Source organism: Anopheles gambiae, chromosome 3, assembly GCF_943734735.2.
Source record: "Anopheles gambiae chromosome 3, idAnoGambNW_F1_1, whole genome shotgun sequence".
In the NCBI taxonomy this organism is placed as follows: domain Eukaryota; kingdom Metazoa; phylum Arthropoda; class Insecta; order Diptera; family Culicidae; genus Anopheles; species Anopheles gambiae.
This window is the reverse complement of record NC_064602.1, coordinates 81,848,421-81,865,225: the sequence shown is the minus strand read 5'-3', so window position 1 is coordinate 81,865,225 and position 16,805 is coordinate 81,848,421. Positions and strand designations below refer to the sequence as shown.

The window sequence follows — 16,805 nt, the reverse complement described above, 5'->3', positions numbered from 1 at the left end:
CAGTTGCAAATCTTCTAACAATTTGTTTTCCGTCTTCGATGATTTATATTGATCTTCCTGAAACCCGCCGCCCGGACGAGTGCGATTGTCTTGCTGTCACTGTTGCCATCGCGCACAAAGCTCCATAAAATCAACAGCTTATAAGCTGAAGCAGCACTTTAATGACTCCCAACCGACCATGAAGGTTAGCTCGGTAATATTTCAACACGCTTTAAACGCTAGCCACACTACCACCGGCAGCAGCTACCTACCTGGAACGACATCGGTGCCGTTCCGGTAACATCATCGACGGTGTTGTCTTGCTCTCTTCACCACCGCCACTTTTAATTCACGCCACCAGGATAGATTAGTAGATGCGGGTCCACAGCCCGAGCAGTGAACCGGTTGGGAGTGTCACTTCAGCTTGTCTCAATCAAACCCCATCACTATGTTTACATACATTCTAGCAGTTCAGCTTTTTTTGCTGTTGTCTTTCCTCTCCATTTAAGTACCTTTTAATCTCTAACACGCACACGCCGTAGTTGTCGTTCCGCAAACACTCACACATGGCCCATCCAGGCGATGCCGTAGAGCGATTAAGTCCGTTGGCAACTAGCCGGAGATTTTATCGACAGCGCAATATCGATTCGGCGTTTTCATTACTTTTTAATATCACTCCCTGGCACAGAACCCTGGCGACGGACACACCCCGAAGAACCCCGCACGCGCTCCGTTAGCACCAAAAACTGTCCCCAGCTCGACGACGGACGACGAGCAACAGCATCCGAGGGCGATCGGAAAACTAATCACGCCGATGAACGCCCAAAGGCCTGTAGCTGCCGGCCGAAAGTCGACAAAAAAGCTTCAACTTCAACGGCCGAGTGGGAGTGTGCACTGTCAACTTCGTCAATGGGATGGCGGAGTCTGTGTGTATGTGTAAGTGTTTCTATCCTCAGACCGGATCCACAGGATTGGCAATGACTAGTTTCATCTCCGGTTGAGGTCCGTGGGTTCAATAGCCCAGCGGTGGTCACCAAGCAAACATAGTGCGCACCGCCATGTCCACAGCACACACACACACACTCACACCCGGTCACTTACTTTCTCGTGAGTAAAACCCGTGTCGAACCAAATACAGCCATTCCCACATAACCTGTCGTTCCGCAGACAGAAGTTTCACTAATTGATTTTTACTCAACACCACACCACGCTTGCTGTACGCTTCCAATCAAACGATGCTTCGATCACGGCACACGTGGGATGGTACGGAACGGAACTGACATAACTCACTGAAACGTATAGTTTATTAGTGGCTCATAATTAATGCACAACGAACTGCGACACTATCCAGAATTAACACCAACATCAACCGGAACCTTTACATCACCACCATTTCCAAACTATTGGCATTAATACCCTTCCGAGACGGGTGCACAGTCACTTGCGGACACTTGCTTACTACTGGCAACGCAGCTGTCACCGAACCACAAACTGTCGTCCTCCAATCTGCAATTCGTAGAACTTTTATTTCCACTCCCTGTACCTCTCTCTCGCACACTCTCTGGTCGCTTCCTCCCCACACAGATAGGCCTCGTGCATTGGCGGACAGTAAAAAAGTGGTGCATTTGCCCGCTACGCCAATATCTACCCGCCAGACTGGAGGGCCTTCATAATTCTCTCCCAGGTTGTGCCATTTCGCAAGCTCTCGCATTTCTCTCGCATCACCCAATTTGGCACAGGCCACAGGATTTTGGATCACGTACATAACCTGGGTGGGGATGGTGGCGGCAGCATGGCTCGCGTAGCTGCTGTAGCTGAGCCCCTTCATCTAGGCCTCGTAGAACGTCAGCCTACTTTGCCCGCCGTTCTCGCAGGCAGCTACGAACTCTAACTATGTCACTTCCTGGGAGGGACAGGAAAGAAGAAAAAATACGAAATAAGCGTACCCCGTTCCTTCGCTTGCTCTCCTCTTGGTGGGTCGATTGCATCGATCTACTTTAGCTCGGTGCGGCCACACCGCACGATCGGACTGCGTGTGTAGATTTGTGTATGAAAGTTCCACTGTTTACTGGAAACCCTTCCACTTTCATTCCTTTTCCTCCCGCAGCGCCCAATCCCCACACAATCGATTGTCTGCGGCATATTCGACGCTGCTCGCCCTTCTCGCTTCGGTTCGTGCGATGCGGGCATATATTGTTGTACTAACCTAGATATTGTGTCACTCCGCTCTGCAACTGCAAGGTGAACTAGCTGACCGACCGACTATGTCCCAACCGAGTCTAGCAGCAGCTACCAACACGGGACGCAGCCTAATACTACTGTCGACTGCTTCACAAAGCATTGCGGATGTACTAGTAGTTCGCGGTACTGGATAAATCTTTGCCATAAATTCTTCTTGCCCAAACCAAACCAATCTACTAAACATTGCCAAATCAAATCAACTAAAACAGATTGCTGCTGTAACTTCTGTATGACTTCCGCCCGCTGGAACCTAGTTTTGTGGCGTCCCACAAATCTACTTATTCCGCTACATTCGCGTAATATTACACCATTCCATCCGTCGTGCTCCCAGACGTAACTTATATTTTATTGCAAAACTTGCTCAACGTCCTCCCGAAAAAAAAGTTGGTCGTTTTAGGGTGGATTATTTTTCCTTTTTTTTTTTTGTTTGTTTGACAACAGATCTACGAAAAATCTCACACGGTGCCACTATTTTGTCCGAAACGAAGGAGAAAAAGTCCCTCATTTCTGCAACCACCTGGAACGTCTCCGGAGGAAGCTGTACCATTATTACATCTTTGCATAGCCGGATACAAGAAAAGCGGAACACGAAAGAAAAGTGCTCGGAATTGACTTCCGTCACTAGCAGACGACGAGCTGTAATCGCTTCCGATTACACGCTTCCAAGTTTCACCTTCCGATTCCAAGGGTAGTCTGGGCGAAAGTAAGTGGTGGAAGTAACAAACAAAAAAAATCTTCTGTTTCAGCAGAACTTCTATTTGTACAGACATTTGTGAAACTGTCACGTGCATTATGCTGGAGTGAGGTGCAAATACCTTGGACCATTGCAGATTGAGCGACAACGGAACCGTTTAGTGGCGTTTACTACATTCATTTAAGAAGAAAAAACCAGACCCTTTTCTGTGGATGAACCAAAACGTTTATGCTACTATATTGAAACAATGATCCAAATGATTTTCCTAGTAGGTTTACGACAATATGTTTGGTATGTTGATGTCACTTTGCAGCCGTTACCGTACTCTTCATGAATTGACTGCTTTTTTGTGAGCATCACTAATTTACAGAACGCAGAAAATGATAGATGGAATATAAATGAGCATTTCGAGTGGAATGAAAGTCCCTTTCGGACAAGAGATTGTATGCTTTCAAAGGGGTCGATGACGGGAAAAGTTGAGCATCATTCATCTGTACCGGAAAGGTCATATCAAAAGTACAAAAATATGATATTAAACCCTTTTCACCCTCGATAAGAACTCCATCCTCGCCGGAGATTGTATTCATAAAGAGGTGGAGTGCTTTCCATGCTCGGCCGCACATCCTTTTTGTAGCTTCAACGAACGCAATAGAACGACACCGATAATGACCTTTTCATCGGTTTCCTGCAAAATTGAAGCAAAAAAAAAGTCACATCATAAAAGTTGTATAACTTTCGCTCACTTTCTCCTTCGACCCTGGGTACTCCTCCGTATATTCAATATTGCTCGTATTGCCCTAGGAATCTAGTGTTTGCTGAAAAGACCAATCTAGAAGGCCGGTTCTGTGAGTGTGCCGGTACATTGATAAGACCACTCTCTCTCTCTCTTTCTCCCTGTTCGCTCAATTATGCCACATTCTTCCCTGCTCGATGAGATCTGCTTTTAAGAAAATTACCCCACGCCTCGGTTGCATCCGGTAGTTGCAGACCTAGCGAGCGCTTCTGCGCACTGACGAGCTCCGGTTGAATCGTACCGGCGCTCGCCGGAATAGTTGTCAGCACCAAACATCCAGATACCGTTCCCTCTGCCTAGGAAACCGGTGTGGAGAGTGTTTTTGAAAATAAAAACAAACTCAACCTGTCGACCGACGCCCTGTAAAGACCGGGTCAGCCAAGAAATTGTGCTACTCGCTAGGGACCACTGCGGTCATTATTGTTACGCGAGATCTAGGCAGGATGTTTCAACCGGGTGTGACAACCGGATCTCTCGCCGCAGTAGCTTGGTGAAATTAATTGTAAGAGTGTAAAAAAAAGCGAAAGTTCCTATTAGAGGAGGAGGATTCAGCAAACATAGTAATGACACTAGGTAAATTAATTCTTATTACAGCCAATTTAATATCCACGCCTCGTGCTCGTCTGTCTTCTCACTGACACCGGGAATCTCAATGCTTGGCGGATGCTACCGCCTGTTGCTTTGTCGGGGAAAATCTCACGAGCAAATGGTGAGAGATGCAACGGCCAATAATGAGCCTTGCGTGGGAGTTTCTCTCCAAAGGACACTCATTCAATCGCCCACCAGGGAATGGAAGATAAATGTCTGTGTGCGTTTGTGTACTTTTTTGTGGGTTTCACCAACGCTATGTTATATGGTCGTTACAATTACATTACACAGCTCGCGGCATAACACACCCCATTAAATCCCACAACGATGCATAATGTGAAAGGTTGCAGGACGACTAGGGTACGGAAGGAATGGTTCAGAGGGGGCTTGCTTTTTCTGTACTCGCAGAAAAATGTATCGCTAAAACTCACCGACAAGATAAAATCAGTGCGTTGTTGGAAAATCAATACGGTTGGGGCATGGGAAAATACACAAGCCGTCGTTGCTTCATATTTTACGAGCTCTCCCGTTTTGTAGTCTCACATGCCATACATTAACAGGAGGTCTGCGATGCCTTTTAAAGCAGGTCTTAAGCAATAAAGCATCGTATCGGTGTCACTTTTCGACAAGATACGACCATTTTAAAATAAACTGATAAGAGTGACATTAAACGTCCCTCTCCCTAATAACAACTAGTACAGTGTTAAGGATGCGTGCCTTATCAAGTCTTACTCTTTATTAACATCTTAAACCATCAAAAAAGCGATAAAGATGACGTACTTAACTTATGCAAGGTGTCATTGAATTCGTTGCTGCAAAGTTATGAGAGCAATTAAACCACCTACAGTGAGCAGTAAGCAGCAGCAGCAGCAAACCAACCCACCGTAGGTAGAGGTAATTTAAACCGCACAGTAAACACACGCTGCTCCGAAAATAGCACCAAACAAACTACCGAACAGGAGATTTATCGAGCATCTTTTGCGCCTTCCCAGAGCAAATCGAACATCTAGATTGGCTGGAAGAGTTCTCCGGAAGGTACAACTATTAACCCACATAGATTCCAGCTAAGCGCTATTTCCTGAACCAGCGGGTCGTTGAATGAATGAAAACTCCCAGCTGGATACGTGACTTTTTGCTCCAAACAACTCGATGGAAATAGCCAATGAGCTCAGTAGTTCGCTATGAGTGACACCTAACAGCATCACACACCTTTTGTTTGGTCTTTCGTTGAACTCTCTATTAGTTGGAGACCATACTTGAAATCGTTTGTTATTTAGCAAAAAAAACAACTCCTTAAAAAATTAAGAACCCAAAAGCTTCAGAATATTCAATTACCACAATTTTTGAGAGGTGAACAATCAATAAAATGTGATAATAACAGGCTTACGTTATCTAGTTTATTCCACACTTTTCAAGTTTTAGATATTGGCTTTTAGATCCTTAGAGCACGTGTTTTTCAGAGATTTATTTAAAACCAATTGTTGGATATGTTAATTCCACTCAAGTCTAGATTCTCAAGAATGTTTCTACATCCAAATACAACTGGAAAACTTCGAACAATTCTTGTATACCAGTATCCAATGCCAGTTTTTTGAGGTCAGCACGACCCCAGGTAGTCAATGGGCATTGCATTACCCAGTGGGAAGTTATAAAATAGTACGCCCACAGTGATAATGACTGTAAAACCTGAAAAATAGTCCAAAAGACATTCTCAGCTTCAACGGCTATTCCCGCCATAGTAGCAGCTTTGGAAGCCGTACAACAATGGGCAGCAGTACTCCCCTACTTTAAAACGTGCTCCCCAACAATCACTGCAAACGCTCCCCTTCGTTGACGGTGGTAGTAACACCGGGAATGCCCAGTGAAACACGCACTCAATAACCCACCACACCGGTCACGGGCAAAAAGGTCTCGGACAGTCTAAGCCTCGGAATTGCGGTGTGACATTCTATGCCACAGACGGACGGAGGAGGGAACGATGACTGGCTGACTGACTGACAATGACCGTCAACCGAACTCCACACCCTTGATTTCCAGCCTGGATGATGCAGGCTACTCAAATGCAAACGAGCCTCCATTCCCGAGTGCGTCTGGTAGCGTAGTGACTCTCGAATGCTCAAGTACATCAGCATTACCAACGACATGATTATGTAAAATATGTACGTACATCATTCCATCATTTCCATTAAACTGTCCCGTGCACTCTTCGCGTCTTGCAACGGAGTAGCCCATCTTTAGTGGTAGATCTTCAGAATGGGAATGCAAACAGAGAACACTCCCTTCCTTTGTCGCAAGGCATTGCTACAACATGATTAATGTTTTTTTGCCTGCTTTACTGATACTTTCAATCAAACGTGAATGGGAAATTTATTACGGTGCGCATGATGATCAATTTCCGTATGATTATAATGTCCTATCAACATTAAGAACAGCCTTCAATTGAGTATTACACAATAGATGAACATTATTTGTATGTTACCAAACGAAATACAGGCTTTACCCAACGCATTGGAGCTAGTGGATGAAAGCAAGAGAACCCATTATTTAACAACAAAACCTCATTGTTCCTTACTACAAACGCGAAAACTATTCCCGCATCATTTTACCGAAAAATAAAAAAAATAAACAAGCCAACTCTTTATTTGAAACATGTTAAAAAGCGCAATACACCTCCCGCGTATACATGCGGGAGCAGGAAAATTGCGTGCGGGGACAAAATTATCCACCAACCAGGTACGGCACTAAGGACAAAGCGATTATTTCGGTTACCGGTTGGATGAGCCGTCAGATTTGGCTGCCGAGTGTCTGCTGAACCTGCCGGAGCTGAACACAATGCTTGTACAAATGCACGGTACAGTACGCGCGTTACTCCTTTTTTTGCGGCCACTTTTTGCGTGGCACTGCAGAACAAATTCATCATCTCTCCCGGGCCCTGCTGGTGTGTGTATGGTATGGCGCACTCACCTGTGAAGAAAGAAAGAGAAAAGGCCAGGAGGAAGGAAGTTAGTTAACATTACATGCTCATTGTGACACAATTTGAAGATAATTTTCGAAACCGAAATCAATGGTTGGATTGTGTCGGAAGGGTAGTAGAGGCTGGGGAGGAAGGGTGTTAAAAATTGGTTTTAAATTTGAGCACAGTTTAAATTGCCCTGCGATTGTGGCAATCGCTTGCAATGGCGTTCATCAAGCTGTGAAATGATGTATTGTACATTTTTCAGTTGGAAAAAAACTGTGATGAAATCAATGGTTTATGGTCAATTTACATAAAATTAGTAAGAGAATATCTTTTCCATAAATACGCAATGCCACAAAAAGGTTAAATTTATTGTTTTGCTGCAATACTGTCTATTGACCTATAAAAAATGGGCGGTTTACTTTTTGGTTCCTCTGCTCTCTAAACCTTCAGCACACTTTGCACCAAGTTAAAGTTTCATGAAATTTGTCGTAAATGAATATTTATGGCTAGAATCCACCGCGGCAAGTGTCGTTTGGCTTCTTGTACATCGTTATGCTTTCTTCGAGGGTTTCTAGCATAAAAAAACGCCGCATGATATACCCTACCGAGCAGCGCACTACCGCCACGTACTTTCAATTATGGTTGACATCATATTTTACCGACAAAATATGGCCGCTGTTTCAATGTCCAATTTCTCGGGAGCATCGAGTTCACTCCGCTTCTGTGTTTGCGTCCTTTTTACAGAACCATTTTTGCTACAAACTTTTCCCAGATCCAGCATGCGACTTTGCAGCACCATGTTGCACACACAACCGATTGTACTGGCGTTTTTCTGCTTGGTGCATATGTTTTTTGTCGTTCCAGCACCAATCGTGTGCATCGTGAAATAAAAATACACACACCAAAAGGACACCATTCCCGTTCCATAAATCGATACAAATTCAATCGAATTGCTTCACTCTTCGTATCGTACTGATGCTCCCACATCCGAACGATTCCGATAAAGCACCATTAGGCACAGAGCTCAACGATAAGAACTACCGGAATTGTACGCATCCTTCTTACAGTGGTGCTGCCGGGAGATAGACTCGCGGATACAACTGTCGTGGTTGTTTTAGCACATGGCACATGCCAAGTCTGTTGTAGATCCGCTCGAAACGGATATCAGCTTATAGCGAGGACGAATGGAGGGAGCGATACGAAGGGAAATAGTAATGGATTGGATGGAGCTGGATATGCTTGTGAATTGAAATTGTATGATCGGATGATGTTTTCTCGATGCTCGTTGCTAAATGTAGCAAAAGTGATGGTAAACGATGTCGCTATCATAGGAACTCTTTGTCTCTAGGTGAAGTTGAGCGATAGCAACGATAGCAGGGCTTTAACAATAACATAACATAACCCAAAAAAACAAGCATGACGTGAGCTCGGTTGGTTTTAAACGATTGTCAAGGGATTTCGATGCAGGAAATGATAGCTATCTTTGTTCACATGTTGATGCACGAATCAAGCATTGGAGTTTATAAAAATACGGCTAAACAAAGTTTTACGAAATGAATTGCGTTTAACTCCAGATTGCTTCGATCAGTTATTATATGGTTTTCCAGGTGTTCTCATAATTTTCAGTCATTTTCTTGTTGTTTTCTTATGGATACATTACATTGGATATTCCTATTGTATTTGTCCAAACAGGATACCATAGAGTCCACTTCCTGACATCAACAGTTCATTTCTCATAAGAAGAGGTTAAGAAAGTGACCTTAATTTATGAAAACTTCTCAAAAATCCTGTATCATATTTGTTGATTCTACAAACTTTTTTCAACTACAAAAAGGAAGTTTAGTTTGTAGTTATTTATAGTGTCGCAACTATATTCACCACAAACTAAGGATTCAGAAATTCTTTATCACAAAGCCAAACTGCATTCAACTCGTTTGGAAAATGCATTACACATTGCTTTTTCGATAGTAATTAATAAAGCAAAACTCCTTCTCAATTCAACATCTCTTCTCAAAGAATACGTTGCATCCCAACAAAAAGAGCATCAACAATGCAATCAAGAATCGGCACCATTTTAGTTCAACCAAAAAATGAGCACAACAGCCGTCCGTCCTAAAGGGCACACTCTGCTCTATACCGAACACTTAACCTGCATCTTCAAACCACTCTTGGCTCGGGGATTGCTCTCCACATCAACAGCAGAGTTCAGGCCACGTTCTCACCACCGTCCAGCCGGCGGCTTCTCGCGAAGCGATCGACCATAATAATTCACAGCCATATTTTCTCGGATCATCCCAAAGCTGCTCTTGTCGGTGGGCCGGTTGTGTGTCTGCTGCTGATATTCATGCTTTATGCTACCCCTACCGACGCGGTCAGTGATGGGAGGTGCCGTGCTTCAAACAATGCATCACTAGCATGGCGTGGAAAGCGTACCGGCGAATCGACTTAATACTTTCACGATTCCTACCCCGGGCACGCAGCATCTTCGGTCACAGCGAAAAGGCGTGAAAAGCGCCACTTTCTGTCGGACAATCTGTGGCGCTTCTAGTGGTCCTCCGCCCTCTCTCAGTTCGTGCTGGAATTTCAAGCGTGGCAATGAGTGCGCTTTTAACAAGCCGCCTTGAGCCGCACCACACGCCACATAAAATCTTGCGAGCGCGATGTGTGTGCGATTGAGTGCAATTTATGCGTTTCAATCATAAGTTAGCAATTTATGGACGATTTGGATGATAATTTATTGGAAATTATACACGAGCTGCATCGAGGGGCCAGCGCCGCAGCATTCTTGCAGTGCCGTATGGTGGAGAGAAATGGTTGGCAATGGTGGTTTAAAGTTGTGGGGAAATTTGAAGAAAAACATTGCAAAACCGTCACAGTAATTTACGGTCGCTGGAAAACACCATGACGTTACACGTTCTGTGGATATGGTTTCAAGGAATCGAAGGGAAAGGATAGGAAACGAAGTACAAATTATCAGGAAATGATTGATGTAACGCCGTTGTGAACATAATGGAGAGCATGCACGTTGATTATGTTGCCATGTCAAACGGTTCCCGAAAAATGCCGAAAAATGAAATGGCGGAGCAAAGACGCAGCGTTACCACTCACACTCGAGACAGGTTTAAGATTAGATAACGTGCCTCAGCTAAGCCTGATAAGTTTATTTGATAATGATAACTTCAGAACTGCGTGCATTTGATACATCCAAAGTTCTTGCTTGCTTATCTTCAAGGTCTTATATTTTGGGGAAATCTGGTTTACAGAGAGACTAAATGTGGATATTGCAGATTTAAGTACAGTACCTTGCAATTACGCTCTATACTGCGAACCTTGCAATATATTATTCCTAGAAGGATAAACAATTACGATTTCTCCCACCAAGTGGAAGATGCACATAATTCTTCCACCTACAGCAATTTTGTTCCAGCTCACCGGAGAAGTCCGAGATATCGAAAGTCTCCAAAAAGCAAACCAAATTAGCTACTACGGGATCTTGCGTCCAAGTAAGTTGGGAAAACTTATTAGCTTCTTGTAAGCCAGACGCACCCACACACGCAAACTTTGCCATGTGCTGTACTGCCGAGTCGGGATTTTGTCGAAACAGAATACACCTAACCTAGCAGGTCGTTCGCAAACATTGGGTTTAGGGCTGTAAATTAATATCACCTACGCTACTCGATTTTGATGCCCTAAAGGTATGGCCTGAACACACACACACGAATACCCACAAAGTCACAACGAAACTCCTTCGGTAAGTTTTTCTTTGCTTCTCCCTTGCGCCGCTCCACACCATGTGATTTCCATACCACCACCACCAAAAGCGGAAACGTGTTTTCTTTACCGTTCCGAAAACAAACAAACAAACACACGTGAACTGCCGTGGTGTCTTCGCCGTTGCTCAGGTAATCATGGACTGAAAATGAACGAAAACAAAATGAGAGCAGCAGCAACAGCAGCAGGGTCGCGTTCGGGAAAGTGGCGGAAGATGTCAAAGGGCCGCAACGAAGCCAACGGGTAGCGCGTCTAAACCCGGCAGCCACTGGGAATTGGTGTGCTGATTTCAACGATATCGTGAAAAGCCAGCCCACGATACCCTAATGTGGCGCACGTGGCGCGAAAGAAGGTACAGCAACCCGAAGCAGTTTATACACCATTGCACGCGGGACGGCAATTTGAATTTCAATTTGTTTTGACATTTTTGTCGCGATGGTGGGTGGTACGATAAGCGAAAGAACAAGTAGGTTTTTTTTCTTCAAGGTTAAATTTCAGGATTACAAAATTAAAAGTTTTTACATTTCTAGCGAACTTAGGAATTATTTTGCAATCGTGGAATTTGAGTTATACTTTGCGGAAATGGAATTTATCTTGTTTTAATATTATACAACAATATATGCTTATCGATAGCGTTTAAAAGTCGATTATACCAGACGAAAGCCCTTGCCTACGTTTTACAAAAAAAAGAAGTATAAAATCCATTGCCACCTAGGCACAAAGAAATCGACCTAAAAACTCTCAACCCCCTTTTTTCTGCACACCTTAACATTATTTCGATGAAAGCAAATTGGATCCTTTTCACCCTACCTGTACAGCGGCAAAAACCGATCTAATACAGCATGACGGGGAGATGTTTTATTTGATGACGCTGGAAGTTCCTTTGTTTGCTTTTTGACACCTCCCGGTTCTTTTGTAACGACCTTAACCAAACTCAAACATCGAAACAGCGCACGAGGGGGACAAAGTGTAGCTGTGCGAAGGAAAAAGTTAAAGCACTTCCCCGCGGGTACGGTATGCGGAATGGGAAACGAACGAAACCAGCCGCTCCAGCGATGACTTATTGGATAGCGTTAATCAAATGGTTTATTGTTCTGGCCACCCTTAAAAGTACTGTCTGGCGGGAGAAGATATGAATTTTCAATTTGAAACATAAACACCGCACTGCTACGCGAGTCTTACAATCGTTATTTACCTTTGAGCTGAGGTGAGATGAGGTGAGACTCGTCCTCCATCCACAATGAACGACAGAATGACAGTTATGAACTTTTACTTAACGTTCTTCGATCCCGCGACGTCCTGCGTTAGTAAACGCATTACACCATTTTTGGTATTGATGTGAGTGTGCATTGTGTTACATTTAATTGCCTGCTGCATGCGAAGGTCAATGTGGCGAGGAGTATGAACGACAAACAGAAGAAAAAACAAGAGGTATTCTGGAGCAGTGCCATAAATTAGGTATCGCTCCACCGTAAAAGGAAAACACGAAACGGAACACCTTTTGGGTAACATAATGCACTCAAAGCCTTTGCAGCATAATGTCTCATAAATAAAATTGAATTCCGTCTTCCTTACGCCTTTTTCCCGTTTCTCTTTTTGCAACATCATTTGCCCGCATTCTTGTTCCTGACATTGGCGACCGACAAAAACAACAGCAACACAAAAAAAAACTCAACCATGTGTAAGATATCTTGAGACGGTACCGTAACACCTTCATTAAGTACGCGGGAGAAGCGAGACAGCGAGAGTGCGTTGGATGCAGCTGCTGCACGCTGCACAGTTCAGCTTCCGCAGTTTGCAGTTTGCGGTTGGTGAGCGTGGTGACGCCGATCGTGTGCATCGAGTGCCCACTTGAACTCCGGGCATGAGCGCGAACACTTGATGAGCGTCATCTCGGACTGCAGCTGCACAACGAAAACCCCCGTGTTCGGTTCGGTTCGGTTTGCGCGTTTTGCAGATTCCTGCACTAGTCCAATTCGTACGGCTTTCGTAAGGTACGGGAGTTGTGGTGTAATCCTGCTCCAATAGCATTCAAAAGGTGATGAGTGCATTCGAAAGCCTGAAGTAAACGGCCATCGAAATCCACACCTTTCTATCAGCTCCACATCTGTGTGTGGAACTCCATTTTCCAACTACGCTACTCTAACTGGAACGAAGGTTACAGACATCAGACCAAGCAATCTTGTACCAGACAACTGCAACCGAAGCATTCCGAAACAGCGCACTCCCAATTTGGATGCTATTTCTGTTGCGAATAGTCGAACATGTACGAAAGGCTCAAACTATCTCGAAACGCACACATAATAGCCTCCCCAACTTGCCTAATGTAAGCCCATTTTAGGGTTCGTCGATTAGCAGCAGCGCCCTACACTTCGGAGTTTAAATGCAGTGTTTTACCGGTACGTTACGAGAATGAAAGACTTCGATGTTTTGTACCTTTTTCGTGCCGAAAAGCGAGGAAAGTTAGTGACCTGCTGCAGGGGTGTGCATATGCGCGAAAGACACTACAAAATCTAAAACTATTCAACTCCAATTTGGAAATAGACCTATCGGTGCTTTCTACGGCGTAGCTCTTGTTTTGAGGGAGGAGAGTTTCACGCTTAACGATAGCGAACTTCTACGGTATGTGTGTACCAATTTCAACACATTCTTCCTTATAAAGGAGTGCCCCGTACATCTGGCAAAGTGTTGTTCAAAACTCTCTTTCTTACAAAAGCCCCTTTCTTGAAGTGCGCTCTAGCGAAAGAGTCAGCATCCGTTGCGTCACATGCGTACGACTCCCCGATGGAGTCACTAATGATGGAGCATCATGTTCACAACTATTACACGACAACTGTGCGCGCTCGCTACGCAGTTGGGGCCACAAATTGGAGTTTTCAATTAATTTTAATTGCATCACGTAGTGTGGAAAAACTACGCTAGGCATACATCGCATCTCGTCGCCTGTTATGTGTGGCGGTGAGTTAGGAATCTTCAAAATACCGGCTTTGCTGGTGCTTTTGCATGGGATAAGCCCTGGCAGCAGACGAGCAAAACCGTACACCTTTTCGGTCCTCTTATGCACACTGAACCTAATGTCATGCGTTCGCATTGTATAGAAGGCAGTGTTGAATGAGCGAGATGCGTCCGTGCATTATGGCAGCACATCGCATATAATTAAAATCTATTTTAAAACAACCTGGAACCTGATATCAGAAGGCGTACTTCACCACAGCAAAATTCTTCAGAATCTGTGTCTGGAAAGGTAGACCAAGCAGGAACATTACAACCCGTTGAGTCGAAATAGGAGCGCATGCATATTTTTTTTAACAATGCCCTTCAGATTCAATTTACCGAAGCCCAAAAACAAAACAAAACAGACCGCAATTAGACTAGCTTCAACAATGGTCGCCGCTGTCGCTTTCTTTATTCAATCTAATCTCGCTAACCGAAAATTGACATTGATGAACGAGCTCAAAGACTGCCGACAGTGAATTTCATACAGCGACACACAACTTGAACTCTCGCCCGAAAGATATAATTCAGCATCTAATGCTATCAATTTGTGACCATGCGTGCAGCAGAATTCAACTTCAAACAGACCAGAATCAAACTTGTGACTCATGGTAGGCAAGAAAAAAACATATTTAAAATCAACAATAAATAACAACCGCATGATGATACAGCGCCCCGCATACTACATCAACGGCTGAAAAAACACACTCATGCACGCCAACACTGCGAAACACAAAAACCGACCATTCAGCACACACCAGCTGGAAGTACTTAAGCTCATCCAACACGGAACCCCCCAACAAGCCAAGTTGACAAAATGCAAATGCTGCCAAGTACGGGGATGACAGCGTGTGACAGCTTCATTTCGATTTATGTGGCGGAGGTGCTAACAAGCAAGCCACCAAGTAGTAGCCGTTTTTCGCAGTTCTGCAGCACACCAACCAACGCTTTGAGCAGAAGATTTGGCTAATGCTTGAGCTGACCTGGAGGAGTTGGCGAGTTTGCGAACGTTTGTCCTTCCGTGCTATTTATTTTGATTACACACCATGCGCAAATTTGAAAAGCGCACACGAACAGACCACCGCTCTTTTCATTGGACCAGGAGTAGTGAAGACATCCCCTTGTTGTTTGCACTAAACGTCTCCAAACCTGCAATGCCATATTTTAATGTACGCGCTCTTACCTGCTTGGCTACCCCCCAAACTCATCCTTTGCTATTTTTAATGGCATAGGCCATAATGGTTACGAGTTTCTTGGAATTCCATTCATTAACCACAACGTTCAAGCCTGCTTCCAAAACAGTAAAAATCATCCAAACAGATTTGCGCAACGGACAATCGAACAACAAAACAACCGCATGATCTCATGAAGGTACAGCGCGCGAGATGGGTAAACAATCGGTCGCAAATTTTGCACGCCATTCGATAAATGGTTTGCGTAATAGAAAAAAAAAACGATAGAAGAAGAAACCGAAATCTCACTGCAGTCATTGATTTCTTCTAGCTCGGGCTTGGTTGCTGTTATTTGCACCACTGCTGGGCGCGCATTACCGGCTCTCGAATGCGGCTAAAAAACAGTGAAACTAATATCGATGCCGAATGCCGTTTAGACATGCTCGCTCCGTGCGCGCTGCGGTACGGGTATATTTTTGCGAAGCAAAAAAAACTACCCCCAACTAAGACTGTTTTCACTCATCAAACCGGACCTCTCTCCTCCACATTGTGGGTACACATAAATAGGAAAAGCACACCCCCTTCACGCGGGGTTTGGGCTAAATCAATGCAAACACGGGGTGGGAGTGTTTGATTTTCTCCAACTGTACTGTACTGTGCCGCGCGTCAATGAAGAAGCAAATATTTGTGCAATTCAATTATCGCTGGTCGCTCAAAGCGGCCGGCCGCGACCATCTGTTAGAGGGGCGGGAGCTAAATCGTGAGTGGATAATGCATGCTTCCTTCTGGAGTTGCGGTATTTGTGTTTCGGAAATAAAATGTTGTTGAAATATATTTTTAGCATGCAGAGGATTTTCACCAGAACTGCCACGATTTGCATGTCTTTTTTCTATGATTGCGTCACTTGTAGGCGCAATTGAATGGATTTAGCTTTCTTTTATTGGATGTCCTTGAACCTGACCCTGATTCGAAATGCATGTGTATACCAACTAGATCAGGAACTAGATCTATGATATTGGTGTTAATTAGCACGATGTTAGAGGACTTTTGTTTTAAATAAACTCTCATAAGACATCTTAAGAATTATCCATAAATTACGTAACTCTCACAGATGAGAGGGATAATCTATTGCTGTGCACAAACGAAAGATAATGGATTAGACACCTTGGTACGTAGTACCAATGAAGATAAAATGGTACAATAAACGTAATTATTTTCTTTTCTTTTGTATTCCAATTCAATTCGCTCCAACAGAATAAGTGATTCTACGGCGTAGAAGATTTTTACAGATTTAAGTATATTTTTATAGTAACATTTAGAGAGCCATTTGTACAGTAACAAATAGCAAAAGAGGACAAATTGTCATTTTTTGTGTTACGTAATTGATGGATGACCCTTTGACCTATTAAGCTTCCTGGTCACATAAATCAGATTATTAAAAATAAAGTTACATCGGAGTTTCCAACTTCCAATTTTATTTCCCAACAAACTGGTCATTGCACACATCAACACCTGTGCTTCACAATCCTACACCATCAGCCCAAGAAAAGCTTCCGTGAAATCAACATCATAAAGCTCAAGGCGATCTTATCTGGGTGTAAAATTTATTAGCAA

The 16,805-nt window shown here is 43.9% G+C and overlaps 1 protein-coding gene across 4 annotated transcripts in view; it reads right to left on the bottom strand.

The window, feature by feature from the left end:
- The window catches only part of LOC1278273 (IQ motif and SEC7 domain-containing protein 1), a 175,613-nt gene that overhangs the window by 134,125 nt on the left and 24,683 nt on the right, over window positions 1-16,805 (bottom strand). The window contains exon 1 of one of the 4 annotated variants that reach the window (XM_061661685.1): window positions 252-715. The exons of 2 other annotated variants lie outside the window; for them this stretch is intronic. In XM_061661685.1, coding sequence (XP_061517669.1) covers window positions 252-286 — 35 coding nt within the window. In that variant the 5' untranslated portion in view covers window positions 287-715. Of the gene's footprint in view, window positions 1-251; window positions 716-16,805 lie in introns of those variants that run through there. One more of the 4 variants, XM_061661683.1, reaches the window with a different exon arrangement.